The sequence below is a fragment of the Ipomoea nil genome, unplaced genomic scaffold (assembly GCF_001879475.1).
Source record: "Ipomoea nil cultivar Tokyo-kokei standard unplaced genomic scaffold, Asagao_1.1 scaffold1834, whole genome shotgun sequence".
NCBI lineage: Eukaryota > Viridiplantae > Streptophyta > Magnoliopsida > Solanales > Convolvulaceae > Ipomoea > Ipomoea nil.
The window spans coordinates 4806256-4829404 of NW_017618262.1; the positions used below are offsets into that span (position 1 = coordinate 4806256).

General features: G+C 33.6%; 3 protein-coding genes across 4 annotated transcripts; 2 read left to right on the forward strand and 1 right to left on the reverse strand.

Moving 5' to 3' along the window:
- Nucleotides 1-1866: 1866 nt before the first annotated feature.
- On the forward strand, nt 1867-2945 carry LOC109193027 (metallothionein-like protein type 2). 2 transcript variants are annotated; one of them, XM_019343796.1, is made up of 3 exons: nt 1867-2015; nt 2378-2452; nt 2615-2945. In XM_019343796.1, the coding sequence occupies exons 1-3, from the start codon at nt 1951-1953 to the stop codon at nt 2703-2705; spliced, it is 231 nt and encodes a 76-aa protein (XP_019199341.1). In that variant the 5' UTR covers nt 1867-1950; the 3' UTR covers nt 2706-2945. The 2 variants fall into 2 exon arrangements, with proteins under 2 accessions (XP_019199341.1, XP_019199342.1); XM_019343797.1 differs by having other exon boundaries at nt 2618-2945.
- A 9781-nt stretch (nt 2946-12726) lies between these two features.
- Nucleotides 12727-13856, forward strand: LOC109193025 (metallothionein-like protein type 2). Its single transcript, XM_019343795.1, has 3 exons — nt 12727-12880; nt 13265-13339; nt 13507-13856. Exons 1-3 carry the CDS (start codon nt 12810-12812, stop codon nt 13595-13597), a joined length of 237 nt encoding a protein of 78 aa, XP_019199340.1. The 5' UTR covers nt 12727-12809; the 3' UTR covers nt 13598-13856.
- A 1704-nt stretch (nt 13857-15560) lies between these two features.
- Nucleotides 15561-18744, reverse strand: LOC109193023 (cytochrome P450 71A9-like). The gene is made up of 2 exons (XM_019343793.1): nt 17776-18744; nt 15561-16321 (listed from the first exon to the last, which is right to left on the reverse strand). The coding sequence occupies exons 1-2, from the start codon at nt 18688-18690 to the stop codon at nt 15713-15715; spliced, it is 1524 nt and encodes a 507-aa protein (XP_019199338.1). The 5' UTR covers nt 18691-18744; the 3' UTR covers nt 15561-15712.
- Nucleotides 18745-23149: the final 4405 nt, after the last annotated feature.

Below are 23149 nucleotides of genomic sequence, written 5' to 3' on the forward strand. Positions count from 1 at the left end.
TACCCCTTTGAGTTAAATTCAATGTCCATTGAAAATATATTATTTGCATATAAAGGGGACGAAGGTAATGAAATTTAAAGTTAAATACTTATTAACAAATATACTCTCTCGATTATTTACCAGGTAGATTTAATCTCTAAATTATAAATAAAATGATGAGTTTGGCCTTTAAGATTGTAATGATGAGCTTCATGTTCTCCACATTACTGTTAGTTCTCATTTTAACCTTATTTTATATATAATATTGCAAGGAATCTTTTACCTGCCCACTTTGGATGTTGGGATAAACATGAAGGGATTGAAGATAAGAAAAGTGAAACTTTTTAGGGGGGTGGAACCTTTTAGCGTATACAACTTGCCCAAAAATATTGAAACTCTAATGAAAGCTCTCTCAATGGGATCAAATGTCAACTTTGTGCTCTAAATCATTTGCTCCTCCCATCAAAATCACTTCTTTTCTGTCCCCCACATTTGATGATGTACAAAATCACCCAATTTAATAATAATAATTCACAGGGTTAAAAAAACATAGAAGGATCATATATATATCTTCACTATCATATCATTACTCGTCATGTATCACGAAACACAAATAGTCAATGTTCTTATTGAAATTTGAATAAGTGACCGCCTATTTAGGAGATCCACAGCCATGCCGCTCGACCAGGTCTTTCGCCCGAGCTCCTCATACTACCAGTTACATTATAATAATACAAAATTAAAAATAAAATAGAGTAGATTAATTTGACTTAGTAAATTATATTATCCAACATTATTTTTGCTAGCTGTTTCTTGTGACGGTATATTACGGTGTATAATCATCCAAAATAAACAGAACGAAGAATATAATGCAACATTAACGTTCTTAGTCACCTTGTACAAGAAATTTATTTCTTTGACTTTCACTACAACAACAAACCCTAATATTCAATGAGCTAGTAGTTATGTCTTAAATTGAAACTCCAAGTATAGTGAAGTTGATCTTATTGACAGGTATTATTCTTAGTTTGAACAATTGAATGGGTCAGCTAGTGGCAACTTATGATTATTTACCGGCCTCCTTGTGATCCTGGACTAACTAGGACACAAGACAGGTTGTGGTGGGTTTCACCTAAGGCACAACCAAGTAGCAGTTGCGAGTTTAATTTCTTACAAATTAAAATTCTTTTTTAATTGTTTAAGATTCTTTTAAGTTTATTTTGAAACAAGTTATATATATATATATATATATATATATATATATATATATATATATATATATATATATATATATATATAATGTGTATATATTATTAATATTATTGAAGAAGATAAGAAAATATATTATGAATGCGTGTGCATGGTAACAATAGTGAAAAAGATAACGGAAATTATAACGGTAGATGTATATATATTTGTCCAAAATATTGTAAAGTACAACTTTTATAGCATAAATATTAAAAAAGTTAATGAAAAAATGGTCATAAATGAAGAGTATAACCTTCATTCACACTAATTAGCTTATTATTATGTTTTTATATTTATTAGATTTAGATATTATTGCATTAACAAAAAATAATATTTAATTTTCTCTCTCAATCTGTTGAGAGAAGATGAGAACTTTATTCATTTATTTCAAGAAAGTCTTGAAGCTGAGGCAAAAATAGAATCTTTTGAGCCTTGAAACGTAACGACACTACTAATAAAGCTAGCTTCAATAATTCATCTCCATCTTTATTATTATCGATCTGTATTGATTGATATATATAATAATGGGAAAATTAATATAAATTTTAAAAAAAATATGCTGATTCCTGGAGATAATGACACGTGTAGGGTGCATTGATCACTCTTTTTCTCATCCCTTGCACTATAAATAGGGGCCAATATTGTATCAATGGACTCAACACAAGCCAATAATACATTCAATCAAACATTATCCACTGCAAACCCCAATCTTTCATACAAAACATGTCTTGCTGCAACGGGAAATGTGGCTGCGGCTCTAGCTGCTCGTGCGGCAGCAGCTGTAATGGGTAAGTTCGCTATTTTTAGCGTACAAGTTTAAACTACTGAAAATTATGAAATTTCTGAAAAAACCTTTGTTACTATTTCCGATCACCTTTTGCTTTCAACTTGATTCAAGATCATTTTTAGGTGGTCAGAAATTTCATAATTTCCAGCAGTGTTTCAACGAGCTTGAGAGATTCTATTTATTAGAATGACCTATTGGTCTTACGCTAATAAGTTATGAACAAATTAGACTAGTTTATCTCTTTTGTAACTCTTTGCCTCCTTGAGTTACTCAGTACACACTACTGGTTGTGGCTGCGATTTTCCTAATCACCAAAAAAAAAAAAAATTACTATGTTTAAGGATGTTTTTTTTATGATAACAGATGTGGGATGTACGCTGATGTTGAGAAGGCCAGCAGTGTGAGCAGCCTCATCCAGGGCGTTGCACCAATGAAGAAGTAAGAAGTCAATTTCTCTTTAACTGCTGTTATGTTTTGGCATAAGATCAGAAGTGTGAAATCTGGGAAGAATTGAAGAATAGGAAACTAAAACAGGCAATTAAGTTTATTGATGAAGAAATTATGATTTATTGTTTATTTATACAAAATTTAATTTTGCAGCAGCTTTGAGGGAGGAGCTGAGAAGGCAACAGAGGGAGGACATGCATGCAAGTGCGGAGATAACTGCAAATGCAACCCTTGCAACTGTTGACCAAACAAACTAATAACTATGTTGTCGTGTGTGAGTTTAATAATATAATAAGGTGGCAGCAGGCAATTCTTGGAATTGTGTGGTGTCTGGTGCCTCTTAATTATCTGATGTTTGTATCTTTCATTCTGATGTGTTACGTTTGGGTTATTGGGTATTGAAATTGTGCGAGGGAGATTGAAATGTATTGAAACAAATTATATTATCAATCAATTCCCAATATACCTCATATGTTTCTACGTAATCTTTTTTATCATACTTATATATATTTCCAACAATATTACTTTAATTTTAATTTACTTTGTTGATCAATTATTAGCTAGCTAGCTAGCTAGTAATATTACTTTTAATTTACTTTGTTGATCAATTATTAGCTAGTAATATAATATTAATAATTTGAATTACACTAAATTCAACCAATTCAAATATGTCAACGACTTTGTAGTCTAGTGGCACGAAATGGCTCTTCCAAATAGAAGATCATAGGTTCGATAATACTACATTGTAACAGAGTCAATAGTATTAAAAAAAAATCCAACCAAATATATTATCATAAAGTTCATTCATGCACATATGTATTTTTATTTGGATAGAAGGAAAAAAAAAAATGTTTAATTGAAAACATAGAATTTTGGGTATAAAAATGACTTCTTTAACTAATACTTTAAGCACTAAGATATTGGTTTTTTAAGAGATGCAAAGTGGGAGCAAGGGACAATAAATAAAGGAATATTCAAAATTTCAGAACTTTTGAAATCTGGAATTTAATATCAAAAAGTTCTGAGCAGCGAAAAAAGTGACCAAAGGTTGATTTTTTTACATCTACTTCACATCATTTTCAACCCAAAACACCAAAAATTTACACCAAATGTTGCATCAAAAAAATATTTTTATAATAAAATGTATAAAAAATATTTTTATAATAAAATGTATTCATCTCCAACCCATTACACCGAATGTAATTCCACATTAAAATATTTTTCTTTTCAAAATTTTAAAGTTTATTAGTTTGAATTTAATTAGTTTAATATAAAATATAACTTGTGTTATAAATAATCATATTTTAGTACAATTTAATTTTGTTAAAATTATGATTTTGGTAATTTAATTTTTAAGTGTTGATAGGAAGTTTGGCTTCGGGGGTAAATTTTCATGTTCACTAAAATTACTTTTTCCCAAATGTACATATTTGTAATTGATTGTATGATATATATTCATAAGTATAAATATTTAACAAATTAAATATATTAAACTTCCAAATAAAATAAAAGATATGAAAGGAATTAATAACAAAAGCATGGGGAAAATATGAATAAAAACTCTACACCATAATGGCGTGGATGAACAGTACGTGTATGTTGTGTCATATTTGGCGCAACAATGTTTATGAACCACAAAAATGTCGATTTGTCGCGCCATTGAAGTTAAAATCGCCAAAAAATTTGTCGATTTATCATCTTCTTCGAAATGATCTTAGAAAAATGATCGATAACACTAGCCATCTGCATAATAGTCAAACTATTTGGACCAAGGATTTAAAAGAAAAGATATAATTACTAGATCCAACCAAGACCATGATGAACTCCCTCCGTTCGCAGCCTTGCGTCGATTGTCCGGCGTCAGTATCTCTATGGATGGGTCTAGCAGGAGGCAGTCCAAACGACTTAGGGGTATCTCATCTTCGTCTAGTGCGGGTACTATCTATCGTCATTCTCTATTTTGTTTTTTTTTTTAATTTCTTTTTTTTTTTTGTTTATTTTGTGGTGTTCTTTCCCGTATTTTTGTGGATTTCTTGCCGTAGCGAAGGGGATTGGGTTGGGGTTTTGGATTTTCGATTTCTTGTGCGGTCGTAGTTCTTGCTTGTGTGATTTTTATGGGAGGGGGGGGGGGGGGGTCATCACCGGGGGGTTGTTTATTTTTGCTTTGTCTCTGAAATTAGGATTTTGGGGTGGTGCGAGGGTGACAGCGGGGGTTGTTTGATTTCTTGGTTAGGGTTTTGGGGTTGGCATTTGGATTTTTTTCTCGAATGGGTCGGGGGTTGGTGATCGGGGTTGTGCATGTGTGTTTTTTTGGGCTTTTGGCCTCCGGTAGGTGGGTGTTTGGGGTTTTGGGGTTATTTTATCTACAGACAAATTTTTTCCCTCTAATGCTGTACTCTCAACAGGTTATCAACCCTTTCACAAAATATGCCTTGATGATAAATCCACTGGCTAGAGCTGTGGAGGAGTTGCTGCCTGAGAGAATCTCCAGTAGTTTCTGGTGTTTTGTTCAGCTAAGGACAGCACTTGTAGCTTCAACCGTTTGTGTCGCATTCCTTCTTCCTTTCTTCGGTATGGACTTATGAAAATTTGTTTTCAAATTGCTGCATTGCATTAATGGAGAGCTTAGGTTAGAGAATGGTTTTAGGTAATGTATCATTTTCATAAATCTTACATTACCTAAAAACCTTACAGCTCGTTTGGTTTGCTGGAAAATATTTGAAGGGAAATGGAATTGAAATTCCATAGAAAATGAATTCCAGGAAAATTGATTCAATTGTTTGGTTGGTGGAAATGAAATTACTGGGAATATGGATTCCATTGTTTAGTTGGGTTTAGAAAGATTAGGAATAATGAATATAAAGACCAATATGCCCTTAAAAAGATGAATGAATATATAGGTGTTTATGTAATTAAGAAATTTCCATAAGGGTAAAATGGTCCACTCATGTTATTTTTCTTCCCAATCCTTGTGGAAAACAAAATCCCACCCCTTTGCAAAGAATTCATTTTCCTCCACTTTGAGGAATCCATTTTCCAATGGAAAATGTTTTCCATCCAACCAAACATAAACTAACATTTTCCTTCACTTTGAAGAAAACATTTTCCATGGAAAATATTTTCCATCCAACCAAACACCCCCTTAGGGAATGAGACTCCCAGGAATATGGTAAAAAAATGAACTAGAAACCATCTCTAGGAACCAAATAAAGGCCTATAACATTTCGATGCTCACATTACTGGGAGTTATGTTATATAACCTGAATCAAATGCCCCCTAAAGTATTTTAATTCTCCTCAACCAAATTATGCTTTCTTGACAAACTTGATATGAATTAAAGAGTTATTTTTCCATGAATATGTTATGTTAGCCTTTTATTGCGTTGTATGAAACCAGTGTTGCTACCTTCTCTTTGTCTTCATTCTTCTCACTGTATGAAACCAGTACTCATGATTTTTAAATGTTTGTGTGGCTTAGAATGTTTGGTTGCTTGGTCTGTGCGTCGTTGAGTCTCACTATGTGCTTGTTGCGTTATTCTGGACTTGGCAATACAGGTTTATCATACTGAAATTTCCTGGTATGTGCATTATTGTGTTAGTGTGTGCTCAATTTTATGTTTTGTTAGCAGGGTATGGGGCTTACGCTGTGTGTTTTTTTTTTTCTTTTTTTTGGTTCTTGTGATTTACTTTTACCATTCGTAGGTGATGGTGCGGTTGATCCGGTGGGCGCGGTTGTTGGTGAGCCCGTTGTTGATGTTGCTGTGGGGTTTAACCCATGGAAATACAAGTTTCTTCTAGTAGTTCATGCCTTCAGGGCAATGAGCAAAGAGACTTGGGAAAAGAAGATGGAGGCTTATAAGAAGTATGAATTTTATGAGGCTGAGATATTCAAAGCTTTTGAAGTTGTATACAGAAAGATTGGTTCTTCTCTATTGATCATGACCTGCATATAAAGAGAGAGTCAGATACTCTTTTATCTCTTATATCTGCCAAGGTGTACATTTCACCATTTTTGCCTAGAATATTGGTTGTTAATGGATGACATTTAGGCTTTCATACAACCAAGATATAACTGAAGTGACTCAATTTAATTAAATGATTGCTTTTTTGCCAACAATTCATTACATGTGTAATGTGTTTAAATTAATTGCCTCCAAAAGTTGGTTTTCTTCTCATTGTATAGAAGTATCATAATTCGTGTGGTTCCAGTGTGATATTGCCTTTTCATCTATTTGAACCCATTGCATAATATGTGATTCATTCGCACACACCACAACGCGTAAATGCACACGCCCCATCATCATTATGCACACGCTTCTCCTTTGCTCGCACACCAAACCGACAATTAAACATCTGCAACCAAAATGAATTTACCCAACACACACTAACCGAATCCACGACACGCACAGACCACTACATGAATACGCACACTCCATAATTAAAAACGCACAAACCCCCATACTTCTACCCATTCAGTAATTTTCTTCCATATACGGTCAAACCACATGCACTCAACCATATCCCCAATAATAACTTAGCTCCTTGGATCTCGAATTACAGGAAAAATATTTTACACCTCAAATTCACCAAAACGCACACGCCACAACAGTAACACGCACACACTATAACAAGCAGACGTACAGAACACAATCACAAATGCACAGACCCCCAATACTACTCCTGTGACGCCCAAACAATAACAAACCACTTCTACCCATTTAGTTAATTTCTTCCATATTCGGGCAAACAACATGCATTAAACCATACCCCCAATAATTCTTTAACTCCTTGGATGTCGAATTACAAGAACACGCACACGCCATTACAAGACGCACATACCGCAATTCCAAATGCATAGACCCCAAACACTACAGCACTAAATTTCCGTACTACTACTACATGTTTGTATCTCATCCACAAATACTTTATATTTGTTACCATTCTTATTCCATCTAATATTATGCTAAATATTACTAATTTATTTTAGCCATAATTAACAACACTGTTACAATGACTCTTTTATCCTTATTTTTAAATTTTTAAATTCTAACATTAATTATCTAACACATTTCTTTCAATCAAATCCATCAAATTCTAGTAACTTAATGGTTGTGATGAGACCTCATGACCTCATCTAGTATAGGGGATGCACCGGATTCGAAGCATATATATATATATATATATATATATATATATATATTATATTTAATATATCTTACAACTTGTATGTGGTTTCCCAAGGGACCAGTAACGGCGCCGGAGGGTGGAATCTCAAGGCTTCTTTGATCACCATTTTTAAGTAGTTCAATTGGGGAAGATCACTCTCGCTGAGTTTCTCTTTTCTATTCATGAGTTGCCTGACTTCCAATTGAGCTTTCTTCATGGCGTATGTGTTCTTCATAAGCTCCGCCATTGTGCATACTATTGTTGCTGCCGATGTATCACTTCCCACTATAAAAACATTCTGCGCGCAAGTTGAATATATTGCAAAATTAACTTAGGTAAATAAATATCTAATGGGGGATGTTTGTTAGATGATTGTGTTAGTGGGTTTGACTCGCTGATAGTATTAGCAAATTGTAGAAAAGTATTTGGTAAATTAGTTGCTAGTTGTTAGTTGATTACATATAAAGTGACTTTCTCAAACAGTTGATCGAAAAAATTACTTTAAGCAGCTTTTTGAATTTTAGCATTTTGGAGCAATAAATTGTTACAAAAAGCTAATTAATCAAACAATCATATTGATTGTTCAACCAAGTCAAACAGTTAATATTGGTCAAATAATTCAAAATTGGCTGACAGACGTTTGGTTGGAAGGAAGGAATTATGGAGGAAATGAATAATAATTCGGTGATAAATGAATAAAGAATGAGTTCAAATTACATTGTTTGGTAGGAATGAATAGAATTACGGGGAATGAGAAGGAAAGAAGTAATATAAAGACTAAAATGTCCTTGTGTAATAATAATACTAATAATAATCACGGGTAAAAAAAAAATCTTTTTCTACCCTTTTCCTTTTCCTTTCCCCATTGAATTGCAATTCATATGGGGGATGGTATGAATTGCAATTCAAAAAAATGAAGGTATTGCAATTCCCTCAAACCAAACACGGTAATTCGGACGACCAAAGAATTATATTGTAATTGAATTGCAATTACATCCAACCAAACAGTCCATAATAGGTTAACTATTTTACCAATGAAGCAATAGTTGAGTTGCAGAAGCTGAAAAGCAGAGATGAAGCAGAGATGATGATGATTTTGAACCTGCAGAATGAAAAGCAGTATGGTGTGTTGGCTTGTTCTTGATGATGGAAAGTGATAGCTCATGCCATTTTAATAATTTGATCTAGCAGAAACAGTTTGTAAAAGGGAGGAATAAGGAAGGGTCCACCATATTTGGTGGACCTCTTGGTCTACGAAGGCTGTGGTCTTGGGAGGGTCTTTGGGAGGCTGTGCTGGATCTTTTCTTTTGGGGCCATGGGAGAAAGGCTTGGGCTCTTTTGGCCGAATGGGCCTGATGGTTGGGAGGCTTTGATCCTTGTGATGTTTTTAGACCATTTTGGTCCTTGAGTTTTGTTAGGCTTTATGCCTTGTGAGCCATAGATCACTTTCGGGCCTATGGCGTATCTTGTAAAGGCCTTGTGCCTCTTTTGACGATGAAATAAAGTTTTACAGTTTTTGAAAAAAAAAAAAAAAAAAAAACAGAGACTAAATTAAATTAATAGAGAAATATATTACTACAATAGATAAAGTAGCTAGAAATATGATGGACAAATAGCTTGTTTTGGGTCAAGAAAAAAAAAAATCTCAATTCGAAAATTGTAAATATATAATACTAAGAACCAGAGCTCCAATATTTTTAAAATTTTAAAATAATTTAATTTCAAACCAATAAAAGTGACATTATAATCTTTTATGAAAAAAAATTGTAATTTATGTTTCTCAAGTATATGTCAATTATAAACGCAGCTTAAGAAGGAAAACCACGTATCTAAAGTTTTAGATCGATGCACTTAAGTTTTCAATACCTGATGCACTAAGTCACACAGTACAAAAAGCACTCACCTTAAACACAAAAATCACGCACCATAAGAAGGAAAATCACACCTTAAATTTGACCTAAATGTAAAAAAGACCAAATTGTCACCACGTGCTTTTTTGATCACTATTAAACCTGAACATTGATTTAGACAACAGATTTTCGGTTCGCATTTATTCTGATTCCAATTTCGTGTTGAAACGTCGATTCAAAATTTATTTATTTTATTTTTGTAACTTCTATTTTCTATTTTAAAAATAGTTTAAATTAAATAATTATTTTATTTTTTTCCCAGTTCTAAATCGTAACAAAAACCGTCCCTACTGTTTCAGTTCGGTTGCTATAGTATTCGATTCGGTACAAATTGAACCGTGGTCATCTCTACATATAAGTAATAATTTATTAGAAAAAAAATAAATGAAATAATTATTTTAAAGATAAAAATATCCATTTAACATCAAAGGAAGAAAAATTGTCATTTATAAAATTATTAAAATAACAAATATAAATACATGAATAATTCAGGGAGAAAAAAATATTATAAGCCTAATTAGCCTATAATTCAGGAGAAAAATTGCCATTTTCCTTATTTTATACGTAGTATATAATATTGCAAGGAATCTATTACCTGCCCTTGGATGTTGGGAAAAACATTCTTCCATAGTATATAATATTGCAAGGAATCTATTACCTGCCCAGTGCCCACTTTGGATGTTGGGGAAAACATTCTTCCAAAAAGCTGAACCCCAACCCTAAGGGCCCCACACTCCGATCCGGAACAAATTCCCTTCACTTTGAGAGGTAGCTCCCACACTGCTACTGGTGAGACTTGATCCTTGGTCATTCTTTCAAAGTTTCATCTCTGTGACCAGTTGAGCTGTCCATGCGGGTGATGTTGGGAAAAACATGAAGGGATTGAAGATAAGAAAAGTGAAACTTTTTAAGGTGGTGGAACCTTTTAGCGTATACAAGTTGCCCAAAAAATATTGAAACTATAATCAAAGCTCTCTCAATGGGATCAAATGTCAACTTTGTGCTCTAAATCATTTGCTCTTCCCATCAAAATCACTTCTTTTCTGTCCCGACATTAGGCATGACCACGGTTCAGTTCAAATCGCCCAGTTCAAACCAAACTGGTTACTATTTCAATTGAACTAAAATCAGAACTGTAAGTACAATTTCAGTTCCGGTTAAAAAATCGAAACTCTAAAATTTCGGTTCCAATTCCGGTTAGTTGTTTTAAAAAATCAGAATCGTCAGTTCCGGTTCAGAACCGAACGGTTCCGATTTGGAACCGCATACTATATATATATATATATATATATATATATATATATATATATATATATATATATATATATATATATATATATATATAACACTAAATAAGGGGTAACATAATAATAATAATAGTAATAATAACAATAATAATAATAATAATAATAATAATAATAATAATAATAATAAAGAAAGAAGTCTGGTTAGAACTGGTGGTTCTAATCGGAACCGCCGGTTCCGGAATCAAACAGGAACTGTCTAAATAAGGTTCCGATTTCGACTATTTTGGAACCGCGAACGGGCAATTCTGAACCAGAATCAAACCGTGGACACTTCTAGCCCACATTTGATGATGTACAAAACTAACCCGGATGTGCAACTCAATTGGTGATAGAGGTGAAAAGTTGAGAGAATGACCAAGGATTGAGTCTCACCAGCGGCAGTGAGGTGGGCTCCTTGTGCGCAATAAGTAAAGGTCTACCCTCTGTGGTTCATGTTCTGCTGAGTTACCATGATTTACACCCTCCCAAATGCATGCTCTATCGGGTTGTGGTTCAACCTTTTGGAAGAATGATGTACAAAACCACCCCCATTTAATAATAATCATTCACAATTATTATTATTATTATATACAAAACTAAATATAAAAAACGGTAGATTGATTTGATTTTTTTGAGTAGTGTTGACTTTATTACAATATAATATATGTTTATACATACTTTCTTAACTTATTGAAGTACAAAGAGTCCATACTTACACTAAAATTAAACATGTGACCTCTCATTTTTTGGAGATAGATTTGACTTAGTAAATTATATTATCCAGCATTATTTTTGCTAGCTGTTTCTTGTGACGTTACATTACGCGTTTCGTCTATAATCCTCCAAAATAAACAGAATGAAGAATGCTTAGTCATCTTGTACAAGAAATTAATTTCTTTGACTTTCACTACAACAAGAAACCTATTATTCTAAGGAGTTAGTAGTTGATTTTTAATTGGAACTCCAAGTATGTATAATGAAGTTGATCTTATTGGCAGGTATTATTCTTAGTTTGAGCTAGTTAGCTACTCACAATCTATAATTATTTACCTCCTTGACTTTGTGATCCTTAACTAATTAGGTCACAAGACGGGTTATAGCTAGCAAGTTTCACTTAAGGCACGCATTAAAGTAGTACGTAGTTGCGGGTTGTGTTCAACAACTACTCGCATTAAACACACAACCCAAGCACCTTAAGCACAAAATCCACGCACTTTAAATTTGTTCTAGATGTAAAAATTATTAAATTGTTACCGCATTTAAAAATAAATTGGCAATTCTGAACGTTGATTTAAACAAGATCAATGGCTCTGGATGCACAACCGCATCTGGATGCACCAACCAAACCTCTATATATATATATATATATATATATATATATATATATATATATATATTGCATTAACAGAAAATAATATTTAATTTTTCTCTCTCAATCTGTTGGTACGTAGATCGTGAGAACTTTATTAATGTCTGCATGGGCAACTCAACTGGTCATAGGTGAAAGTTGGAAAGAATGACCAGTGGTCGAGTCTCACCAACGACAGTATTGTTCAGTTGAGTTACCATGATTTACATCCTCTCAGATGCTCTACCGGGTTGGGATCATCCTTTTGGAAAGAGTGAGAACTTTATTAATTTATTTTAAGAAAGTCTTGAAGCTGAGGCAAAAATAGAATCTTTTGAGCCTTGGAATTTGGAATTAAAGCTAGCTTCAATAATTCATCTCCTTCTTCATTATTATCGATCTGTATTATTGATGATATAATAATGGGAAGATATAAATTTTAAAAAAAATATGCTGATTCCTGGAGATAATGACACGTGTAGGGTGCATGATCACTCTTTTTCTCATCCCTTGCACTATAAATAGGGGCCAATATTGTATCAATGAACTCAACATACACAAGCCAATACAACATTATATTCAATCAAACATTTATCCACTGCAAAACCCCAATCTTCTACTTCAACTTTCGTACAAACCATGTCTTGCTCCAGCGGAAAATGTAACTGCGGCTCTAGCTGCTCGTGCGGCAGCAGCTGCAATTGTCGAGGGTAAGTTTCTCATCCTCCGATCCACACTTATTTTTACAAGTTTAATTTTCAACGAGAACGATTTATTAGTTTTAACTGAACTAATCAGTTAAAGTTAATTTGACCACTTTCAACTGGAGCGACCTATTGGTCTTAAGCTAACCAGTTATAGACAAATTAAGCTAGTTTAATTTATCTCTTTTGTAACACTTTGCCTCCTTGGATTACCCAGTACACACTTGGCTGCGATTTTTCTGATCATTCAAAAAAAAAAAAAAAAAAAATATATATATATATATATATATATATATATATATATATATATATATATATATATATATATATATATATATATATATATATTACTATGTTTAAGGATGTTTTTTTCATGCATGATCATGACAGATTTGGGATTGACGCTGATGTTGAGAAGCCCAGCAGTGTGAGCAGCCTCATCCAGGGCGTTGCACCAATGAAGAAGTAAGAAGTCAATTTCTCTTTAACCATTGCCTTTAAGTGCTGTTATGTTTTGGCATAAGAAGTGTGAAATCTGGGAAGAAAAATAGGAAATTAAAACTGGCAATTAAGTTTATTGATGAAGAAATATAATGATGTGTTGTTTATTTATACAAAATTAAAATTTGCAGCAGCTTTGAGGGAGGAGCTGAGAAGGCAACAGAGGGAGGACATGCATGCAAGTGCGGAGATAACTGCAAATGCAACCCTTGCAACTGTTGACCAAACAAACTAATAACTATGTTGTCGTGTGTGAGTTTAATAATAATATAATAAGGTGGAGTGTACTGGACAGGTGCAATTCTTGGAATTGTGTGGTGCAGTGTCTGGTGCCTCTTAATTATCTGATGTTTGTGTCTTTCATTCTGATATGTTACGTTTGGGTTGGGTATTGAAATTGTGAGAGCTGAGGGAGATTGAAATGTATTGAAACAAATTATATATGTTATCAATCAATAGAGCTCATAATTTCTACCTAATCTTTTTATCATACTTATATTTCCAACAATATTACTTTTAATTTACTTTAATTTGTTGATCAATTATTAGCTAGTAATATTAATAATTGAAAACAGAGAATTTTGGGTATAAAAAAATGAATTCTTTAACTAATACTTTAACCACTAAATTGTTTCTACTCGACTCAAGAAAAAATGAAGCAAAAAAATATTAGGGATGTTTGGTAAATGGTTGTTAGCTGATTAAATTAGTGTGTTTAACTATTTGATAGTATTAGATGATTGTAGAAAAATATTTGATAAATTAGTTGTTAATTGAGTAACTTTTTGAAACAATAAGTTAATTACAAAAATTTAATTAATCAAATATTCATTCATTGTTTAATCAAGTCAAACAATTAATAATAGTCAAATAAATTGAAAGGGCCATTAATTTTTTAAGGGATGCAAAGTAGGAGCAAGGGACAATAAATAAAGAAATATTCAAAATTTCAAAAAGCAAAGTAGAGGGATCCGATGATTTGCCGTGGACCCACTTGAAATATGAAATTTAATATCAAAAAGTTCTGAGCACCGAAATAAGTGACCAAAGGTTGATTTTTTTACATTTCTCAATTACTTCACATCATTTTCAACCCAAAACACTAAAATTTATTAGTAATTCTATTTGCACCACTCTATTTACTATTTACATCACTCATTTAATAAAAGTAATAATTTTATAGGGGTGTAAATTAAAAAATGTATCACCTTAAATATAATCAAACATTAAATGTTAATTATTTATTTTTATTTAATAACCAAACTATTAATTATTATTAAAAAATAAAAAAAATAAAAAAAAAAACCCCTCGCCTTCTCCGGTGAAAAGGCATGCCCATCACCTTCTCATCAAAGATGGGCATGCCTTCTATCTGAAGAAGGCTCTGGTTCTTTTTTTTTTTTTTAATGTTTTAATTAATTAAATTATGAATTAAAAAATTATTACTTATATCTAATAAATAAGATTTGACTAAGGTGGTGTAAATAGCAATTTGACCACATATTTGGCTATTTACACAACCTATATAATTATTGAAAATTTTTACCTTTTTACAATTCTAATGTATTATATACCCTTTTTTGACCAAAGGGTGGTGTAAATAGTAACACTCAAATTTATACCAAATATAACATCACAAGAAATATTTTTACAATAAAGTTTATTCATCTCCAACCCATTACACCAAATGTAATTCTATATTAAAATAATTTTCTTTTTTAAAATTTAAAAATTTATTAATTCAAATTTAATTAGTTTAATATAAAATATAACTTGTGATATAAATAATAATATTTTAATACAATTTAATTTTGTTCAAATTATGATTTAGGTCATTTAAATTTTAATTAATATACATTGAATATTATTAGTCTTGATAAAAATCTTTCAAATAATATAATTTATGTTTAATAATATATCACTTGTGTATAAATATTTAACAAAGTAAATATATTAAACCTCCAAATAAAATAAAAAATATAAAACGAATTAACAAAAAAAAAAAAGCATGGACAAAATATGAATAAAAACTCTACACTATAATGGTATGGATGAACAATGTTTTGCCATATTTGGCGCAACAGTGTTCATGAACTGCAAAAATTTATTGATTTGTCGCGGCCTTAGAAAAATGATCGATAACACTGACCATCTGCATAAATAGTCAAAAGATTTGGACCAAGGATTAAAAAGAAAAGATATAATTACTAGATCCAACCTAACCAAGACAATGATGCATGATTTGCCACCCTATTTGTTCAATATTTATTTCTACAATCTTAAAATATTTAAAAGTCCGTGAGACAAGATTTCTAAAATAATTCTTGAACTATTGAGTTAAGGCAAGATGGAAGCGACTAAACAAAGTGGAGTTTTCTTATGCATTGTGATACCCAACGCTTCATCCATATCAATATCCTCAACACCCATCCCCGCCGGAAGCCTCCACTCAAACCTAAACAGAAGATTCGCCACCGCCAGCTCCACCAGCGGCGTGGCGAAGTTCATCCCGGGACACCCCCGCCGCCCTGCTCCGAACGGTATCAGCTCGTAGTGATTGCCTCTGTAATCAACCTCGCTCTCCCAGAATCTCTCCGGCCAGAACTCCCCGGGCTTTTCCCACGCTCTCCGGTCCCTCCCGATGGCCACGGCGTTGATGAAAACACGGGTCTTCGCCGGAATATGGTAGCCGCCGACGGTGCACTTGTCTGTGGTTTCCCGGGGGACCAGTAACGGCGCCGGAGGGTGGAATCTCAAGGCTTCTTTGATCACCATTTTCAAGTAGTTCAGTTGGGGAAGATCACTCTCGCTGACTTTCTCTTTTCCATTCATGAGTTGCCTGACTTCCAATTGAGCTTTCCTCATGGCGTATGGGTTCTTGATAAGCTCCGCCATTGTCCATACTATTGTTGCCGCCGATGTATCACTTCCCGCTATAAAAACATCCTGCGCCATTGCAAAATTAATTTAGGTAAATAAATATCTAAACACTAAATTAAATTAATAGAGAAATATATTACTACAGTAGATAAAGTAGCTAGAAATATGATGGAGAAATAGCATGTTTTGGGTCTAAGAAAAAAAAATCTCCATTTGAAATTTGTAAATATATACTACTAAGAACCAGAGCTCCAATATTTTTAAAATTTTTAAATAATTTAATTTCAAACCAGTAAAATGATATTATAATCTTTTATAAAAAAAAGAATTGTAATTTATGTTTCTCAAGCTAAGTATATTACCAATTATGAATGTTACTTTTTAATTTTAAGTAGTATAAATATTGTCCCTGAATTGTAGAAATGCAATATTTGTATAGCTTAATTAGTTTATACCTTATGGGTATAAATTATAATTTTTTTCTTACAAAATATGATTAGAATATAATGTCAATTGTAACGGTAACATGAGTTCTACTACATAGACTCCTAAAATTATACTCCCTCAGGTGGCAAATCAGGATTGGTTATTTTCATCTTGTGGGTCCATAGAAAAATGTCTACATCAAAAGCATGTGAGAGAGAGAATACAAGTTGGGAGTTTAAAATGGGAATACACCAAGTATTTTTCCGGTAATATACTCCCACGGTCCCACCCCATTGTAACTGTTAATTGCCATTGTCAAAATAAAATAGCAGTCAATGACGCATTTGCAACTGCATTATTTTCAGCTTACGACAAATTAAACACAGTAGACAGTACAGTTCAATGAGATACGACGTGTTGCAGTACTCAATAAAGACGACAAATTATGAGTAAATTAAATAGGTCCAAGTGTCAAATAGGCCCATTTACTATTGCGCCTCAAAGCCGCCGGCTCCCACTTTTCAATTACTTTTCTTCTCTTCTCAAGAAGAAATTACGACTAAATATTATCTTCTTCCCCCCCACCCCCCCCCCCCCCCCGGAAAGATTGAATCTTAGTGACAGAGTTAAATGGCAATGCACACAAGGGATCTGTCCATAATTTCACATTAAAGTTCGAATCATGATCTCTTTTCTCAAATATTATCTACTGAACGCCGGCATGGGTAGCTCAAATGACCATAGAGGTGAAACTTTGGAAGAATGACCAGAGATCGAGTCTCACCAGCGACAGTGTGGGAGCAATCTCTTAAAGTGAGGGGGGCTCCTTGAGCACCGGTCTAGCCTCTATGGTTCATGTTCAGTTGAGTCATCCTTTCAAAGTGAGATGAGCTCCTTGAGCACCGATCTAACCTCTATGGTTCATATTCAGTTAAGTCACCATGATTTATATCCTCCCAAATGCTTAAACATTATCTGCTTTTCGGGATGAGTAACACTACAAATATTCATACATTCTACCTTTTTTTTTTTTTTTTTTTTTTACCTTTCTAAATCCATAATGACAATTAATCATGGAGAAAAAAGAAACTTACCACAAGAACGCCCTTAATGTGCTGGTTGGTGAGGGGAATAGAACTCTGATTTGGATCCTTTTGGATTCGGAGAAGCGTGTGAACAATGTCTTCTTCGTCTTCTTCATGTTTATGCCGGCGGCTATGTTCATCGTGTTCCTCCATAACTTTGTTAAAAAAGCTGTCAATATCCTTGAATGTCTTCTCCAGCCTCGCATCCAATCCATTAACCTTGTTGATCCAACTCAATCTCGGAAACACATCCGCTAAATTAGGTTCCCCCAACAGATGTTGCGCCCGGTGAAGAATTTCATTAAACTTCATCGTCTCATCATCGTCTCCATCGCCGCCGCCTTTGTTCCCAAAAGCCACGCGCCGAACAACGTTGTTCGACAGCGACAGTGCGAGCGAGCTTAGGTCAACTAATGTCGCGGAAAATGCAGTGATCCGATGAATCATACGACTTACCTCGGCGTCGCGAACCGCCGCGAAATCCTGCACTCTCTTCGCGCTCAGCAACTCCATCACCAGAATCTTCCGAACCTCCCGCCAGTACTCGCCGTACGGCGCGAACGACGGGGAGGAGCAATTGAAGCTGAGTTTTCTGGCGGCGTACAGCGCCGGGCGGCCGGAGAAGACGAGATCGTGATCTCTGAAGATCTCTCCGGCGGCGTCCGCCGACGAAATCACTAGGGTTGGCACGGAGCCGAGTTGCAGCGACATGATTTCTCCATGTTGCTCGGAAAGTTGATGGAGAGAGTGATGAAGCGATTTTCCGGCGAGCTGGTGAAGGTTCCCTATGATAGGTAGCTTCTTCGGACCCGGAGGAAGTTTCTTACTTTCTGCAGATCTTCCTCTCATCTTTATCACATACATTTTTCTCAGGAAAAATAGAAGAACGAAAGTGATGAATAGTGCTGATATTTGGGAAACCATTTTTGCTATTAGGTATCGGATTTCATGAACTAACTACAACTAATAATATATAGAACCAAGAATTTCCGATCCACACCCATTTAAATAGTGACTTTTTTTATTATTATTATTATTATTATTATTATTATTATAATTAGCTTAGACTTTTAGTTAAGATGCTTCAATTATAATAAGCCCAGGATGCGCATGCATAGTGCCACCTCATTCAAAATTGTTTTATTATTTAATTTGGAAGTGTTTTTATTGTTTTGAATATTTTAATTAGTATTACGCCATGATTTGTTTTTTAATTTGAAATTGTTTGGAGTAGTGGGGGAGTTGGGGTAAGATTGGCTTCAAAAGTTCAAGTCATTAATGCAATGTCAAACTTGTGCATGTTTCTAGAGTTGGTACCGTGTTCATAAAAATTGAAGAGTCAATTTCTTGCTTACAAAAGATAAAAGTGACTCGCCTATTACATTAGATGTAACCATGTATCATATTATAATTGTCAAAATTCGATGAATCAACTGAGTTGTCCATACAAACAATATATACTTAATTTCTTACTGTATCATATTTCATTAATCAATATTAGTAATCAGAGTTTTCCATAATAATGAGGAAGCCAAACTAACCACAATCAGATGAAGCCAAATTAGCCAAACAAACTAGACTATAAATAGAGGACGACAATGGCATGTTCGACACGTAATATTTTGTAGTGTCGTACAAATTAAGTGAAACAAATTTATTTTTTATTAGTTGACCAATATCAATAGTAATTAGATTTTTGACAATTAGTTAATATTCAAGTCATGATTTTTATTATTTGAAAGTGTTTTTCTTATTTTCATTGTTGTAAAAGCCGGTCTAAGCGACCGCCTAAATGCTAAGCGCCTTTTAGACGGTTGGCCAACTAGATCAACTCGATCGGGTCGATGCCTAATTGATCCAATTTTTTGAAAGGATTTAGGACATCTACACATTATTGTTGTTGTTAGCAGAAAAGAGAGACTTGGTATAAAGTTGCCTTCAGGAGTGAGTCAGCACAATGCAGGGTCAGCCCTGTGCTGAGTAGTGTATGCATATGGTCCTATAGTCGTGGCACACGCGTACGGTCCACAAAAACTGAAGATTTTTTTCTTTTTATTTGGATGAAACAATTTTCTATTGTATTATATTTCTTGGAGTGTGTAATATTTAAGTAAAAAAATGGACTAACCAATCAAATCTTTAAATTTTCTCTAACCATTTTTTATTGAAATATTTTAATTTGATTAATGGTTAATAATTTTAAAAAGTTTCAATTATTAATTAATTTAGGTTAAAGTATCTCTTAACCGAATTAACTTATCAGTTAATTAAATTATACAAAACCAATTCGTTTGGTGTGAGTGGTAGTGCACTCTTGTCTCTTAAAAGAGGTCGAAAGTTTGAACCTCTTCTCGTACGAGAAAACTAATCTAACTAGCACAGGCCGGCCCAGTGCGAACAGGGAAAGATTACACTTATGACCCATTTGGTTCACGAAATACAGCATTCCCCGTAATAGGCATATTCCTTTGTTTGGTAACCATTTCTATTTATTCTTGGTAATAGCTAGGGCCCCCCTGGTTTTAGAATCTATTTTCTTTTTTACCCTTTTCTTTAACCTAATTTTTTTATCCTATATATAAATTTATCCTATTTCACCACCGTCGTCGCCATCACCGTCGTCGTCGCCGCCGCCACCACTACCACCATCGCCACAACAGTCACCGCCCCCACCACCACTGCCACCGCCGCCACCACCACTACCACCCCAGCACCACCACCGCCACCGCCACCACCACCATCACCACCGCCGCCGCCGCCGCCACCACCGCCACAACCGTCGCCGCCCCCACCACCACTGCCACAACCGTCACTGTCACCACCACCACCGTCGCCCCCACCACTGCCACCGCCACCACCACCACTACCACCCTAGCACCACCACCACCACCATCACCACCACCGCCACCACTACCGCCACCACCACCACCACCATCGCCACCATCACATATTTTTATAAGGGTATTTATGTCTTTTAAAACATATTGCATTTCTATTCCTTAAATCAACCAAACACTGTAATATAATTCCTAAAGTCTATTCCTTCTGCGAACCAAACAATAGAATACAATTCATATTTTATTCCTTGTCTATTTCATTCCTTATGGAATAGCATTCCTATTACCTCAAAATTCATTCCGTGAACCAAACGTGCTGTTAGGGTTTAAATTTTAGGGGTCTATTTGGTTTGCACAAAGGGAATCAGAATAAGAATGGAGATCAAATATTTGGTAATAGTAATGAGTTTTGGTGAAAGTATTTTGCATGTTTGTTAGTAGGGTGGAATTGAAATAATTAGCAATATTGATGTGTTTGTTATGTATGACCTAATAATGAGAATAAAGGTTTTAAAAATAAAAAATTAAGGCAATTGGTCTTAATATAATGACATCCAAAGCACCAATATGAACAAAAAAAATATCTGAACAAAAATCTAAAAGCAATAATCCAAACTTAAAATCATATATTACCAATAAGATAGAATGATACCCATTTTTAATTAGTTAGAGAATGAGATTTTTAATTGAATAGGTAATCAAATTCCATAGTTGTATTTAAAAAAATTGTCAACCAAACACGGTAAATTATGTTGTGGAACTGTGCCCACCTTACAACGGTGTCGTTTTCAACGTTGAAAACGACGCCGTTCTAATTTTTTTTTTTTTTTTAAAAAAGTTGTTTTCACTTGCCGTTAACGGCATTTCTCTCTTCGCAATCGCACAGTTTAGAAATTATAAATCTATTGTATTTAAAATTTAAATTTTATGAATGTACATTATAAAAATTATGAATCTACAGTATTAGATTTGTGAACATGTGATAGAGCTATATGTTCATAATTTTATAAATATATGTTCATAATTATAGAACTATATGTTCATAATTTTCGATGTTCATATTCCCAATTGTTGAACTTTGTATTCACAAATCACAGAACTATATGTTCATAATTTGATAACTATATAGTTTAGAAATTATGAATCTACAGTACAGATATTATGAATCTGTAGTATAGAAATTATGAATCTACTGTATAGAAATTATGAATCTACGGTATAGAAATTATGAATCTACAGTTTAGAAATTATGAATCTACAGTATAGATTTTATGAATCTACAGTATAGAAATTATGAAGGATAACGGTACCACTAACGACACTGTTAATCAATGCAACCACATGAAAACGACGTCGTTTGGAACTGTGCCTACCTTTCCACAGCATAACGATCCACCAAATACTAACTATGATTTTGATTTTCATTCTTAATGTGTAAACCCATGAACCAAACACACTTTAAATGTAGAATAGTGTCATCTTCATGTAATTTAAATGTAGAATAGTGTCATCTTCATGTAATATAATCCTAGCTCATCTAATATTATAATCTAGCTTGTAACCATCAGTCACACCCTTCTTCAATTCTTTAATTCTCATTATTTTGGCTTAAACTTATTTTGAATTTATATTTATGCATGTTAGGAGATTAGGAGAACAACGACATATACGTATACTAGATGCTGAAATAATATATAATTTTGGATACAATTGTTGAGCATATAACATATAATTATAAATGTGCACTCCAACTATCAGCTTAAACTTTTAATTGATATAAAGTACATGTTTCAATTTGATATTAGAATTAACCACATTTTTAAAGTCATGTGTTTAAATCTTCGCATGCATGCATAGTGCAACCTCAAACAAAAATTGTTTTATTATTTGGAAGTGTTTTTCATGTTTTGAAGATTTTAGTAATAAGCCATGATTTGTCTTTTAATTTGAAATTGTTTGGAGTAGTATAGTAGGAGAGTTGGGAGAAGATTGGCTTAAAAAGTTCAAGTCATGAATTCAGGGTCAAACTTGTGCATGTTTTTAGAGAGTCGTGGTCCCACGTTCACAAAAATTGAAGAGTCAATTTCTTGCTTACAAATTAAAAGACGAAAGCAACCTACCTATCACATTGAATATAACCATCATATTACGTACAATTGTAAGAATTCAATGAATCAATTGAGTTATCCATGTAAATAATATTTAATTTTTTAGAGGACGACAATGACATGTTCGACACGTAATATTTTTTAGTAGTGTTGTACAAGTTAAGTGAAACAAATTTATTTTTTTTATTAGTTCGCCAATATCAACCGTTAATGTAGTAATTAGATTCTTGACAATTAGTGAATATTCAAGTCATGATTTTTATTACTCCGTATTTAAAAGTGTTTTTCTTGTTTTGAATATTTTAGGAGTAAGCCATGATTTGTCTTTAATTTGATTTGTCCACCACATCAGCTTTCTCGGACCAGGCGATGATTCTGGACGGTGCCGAAATGCAGCCAAGAATGGGGTATTGCCCCATGCTCAAACCTATTATTGGT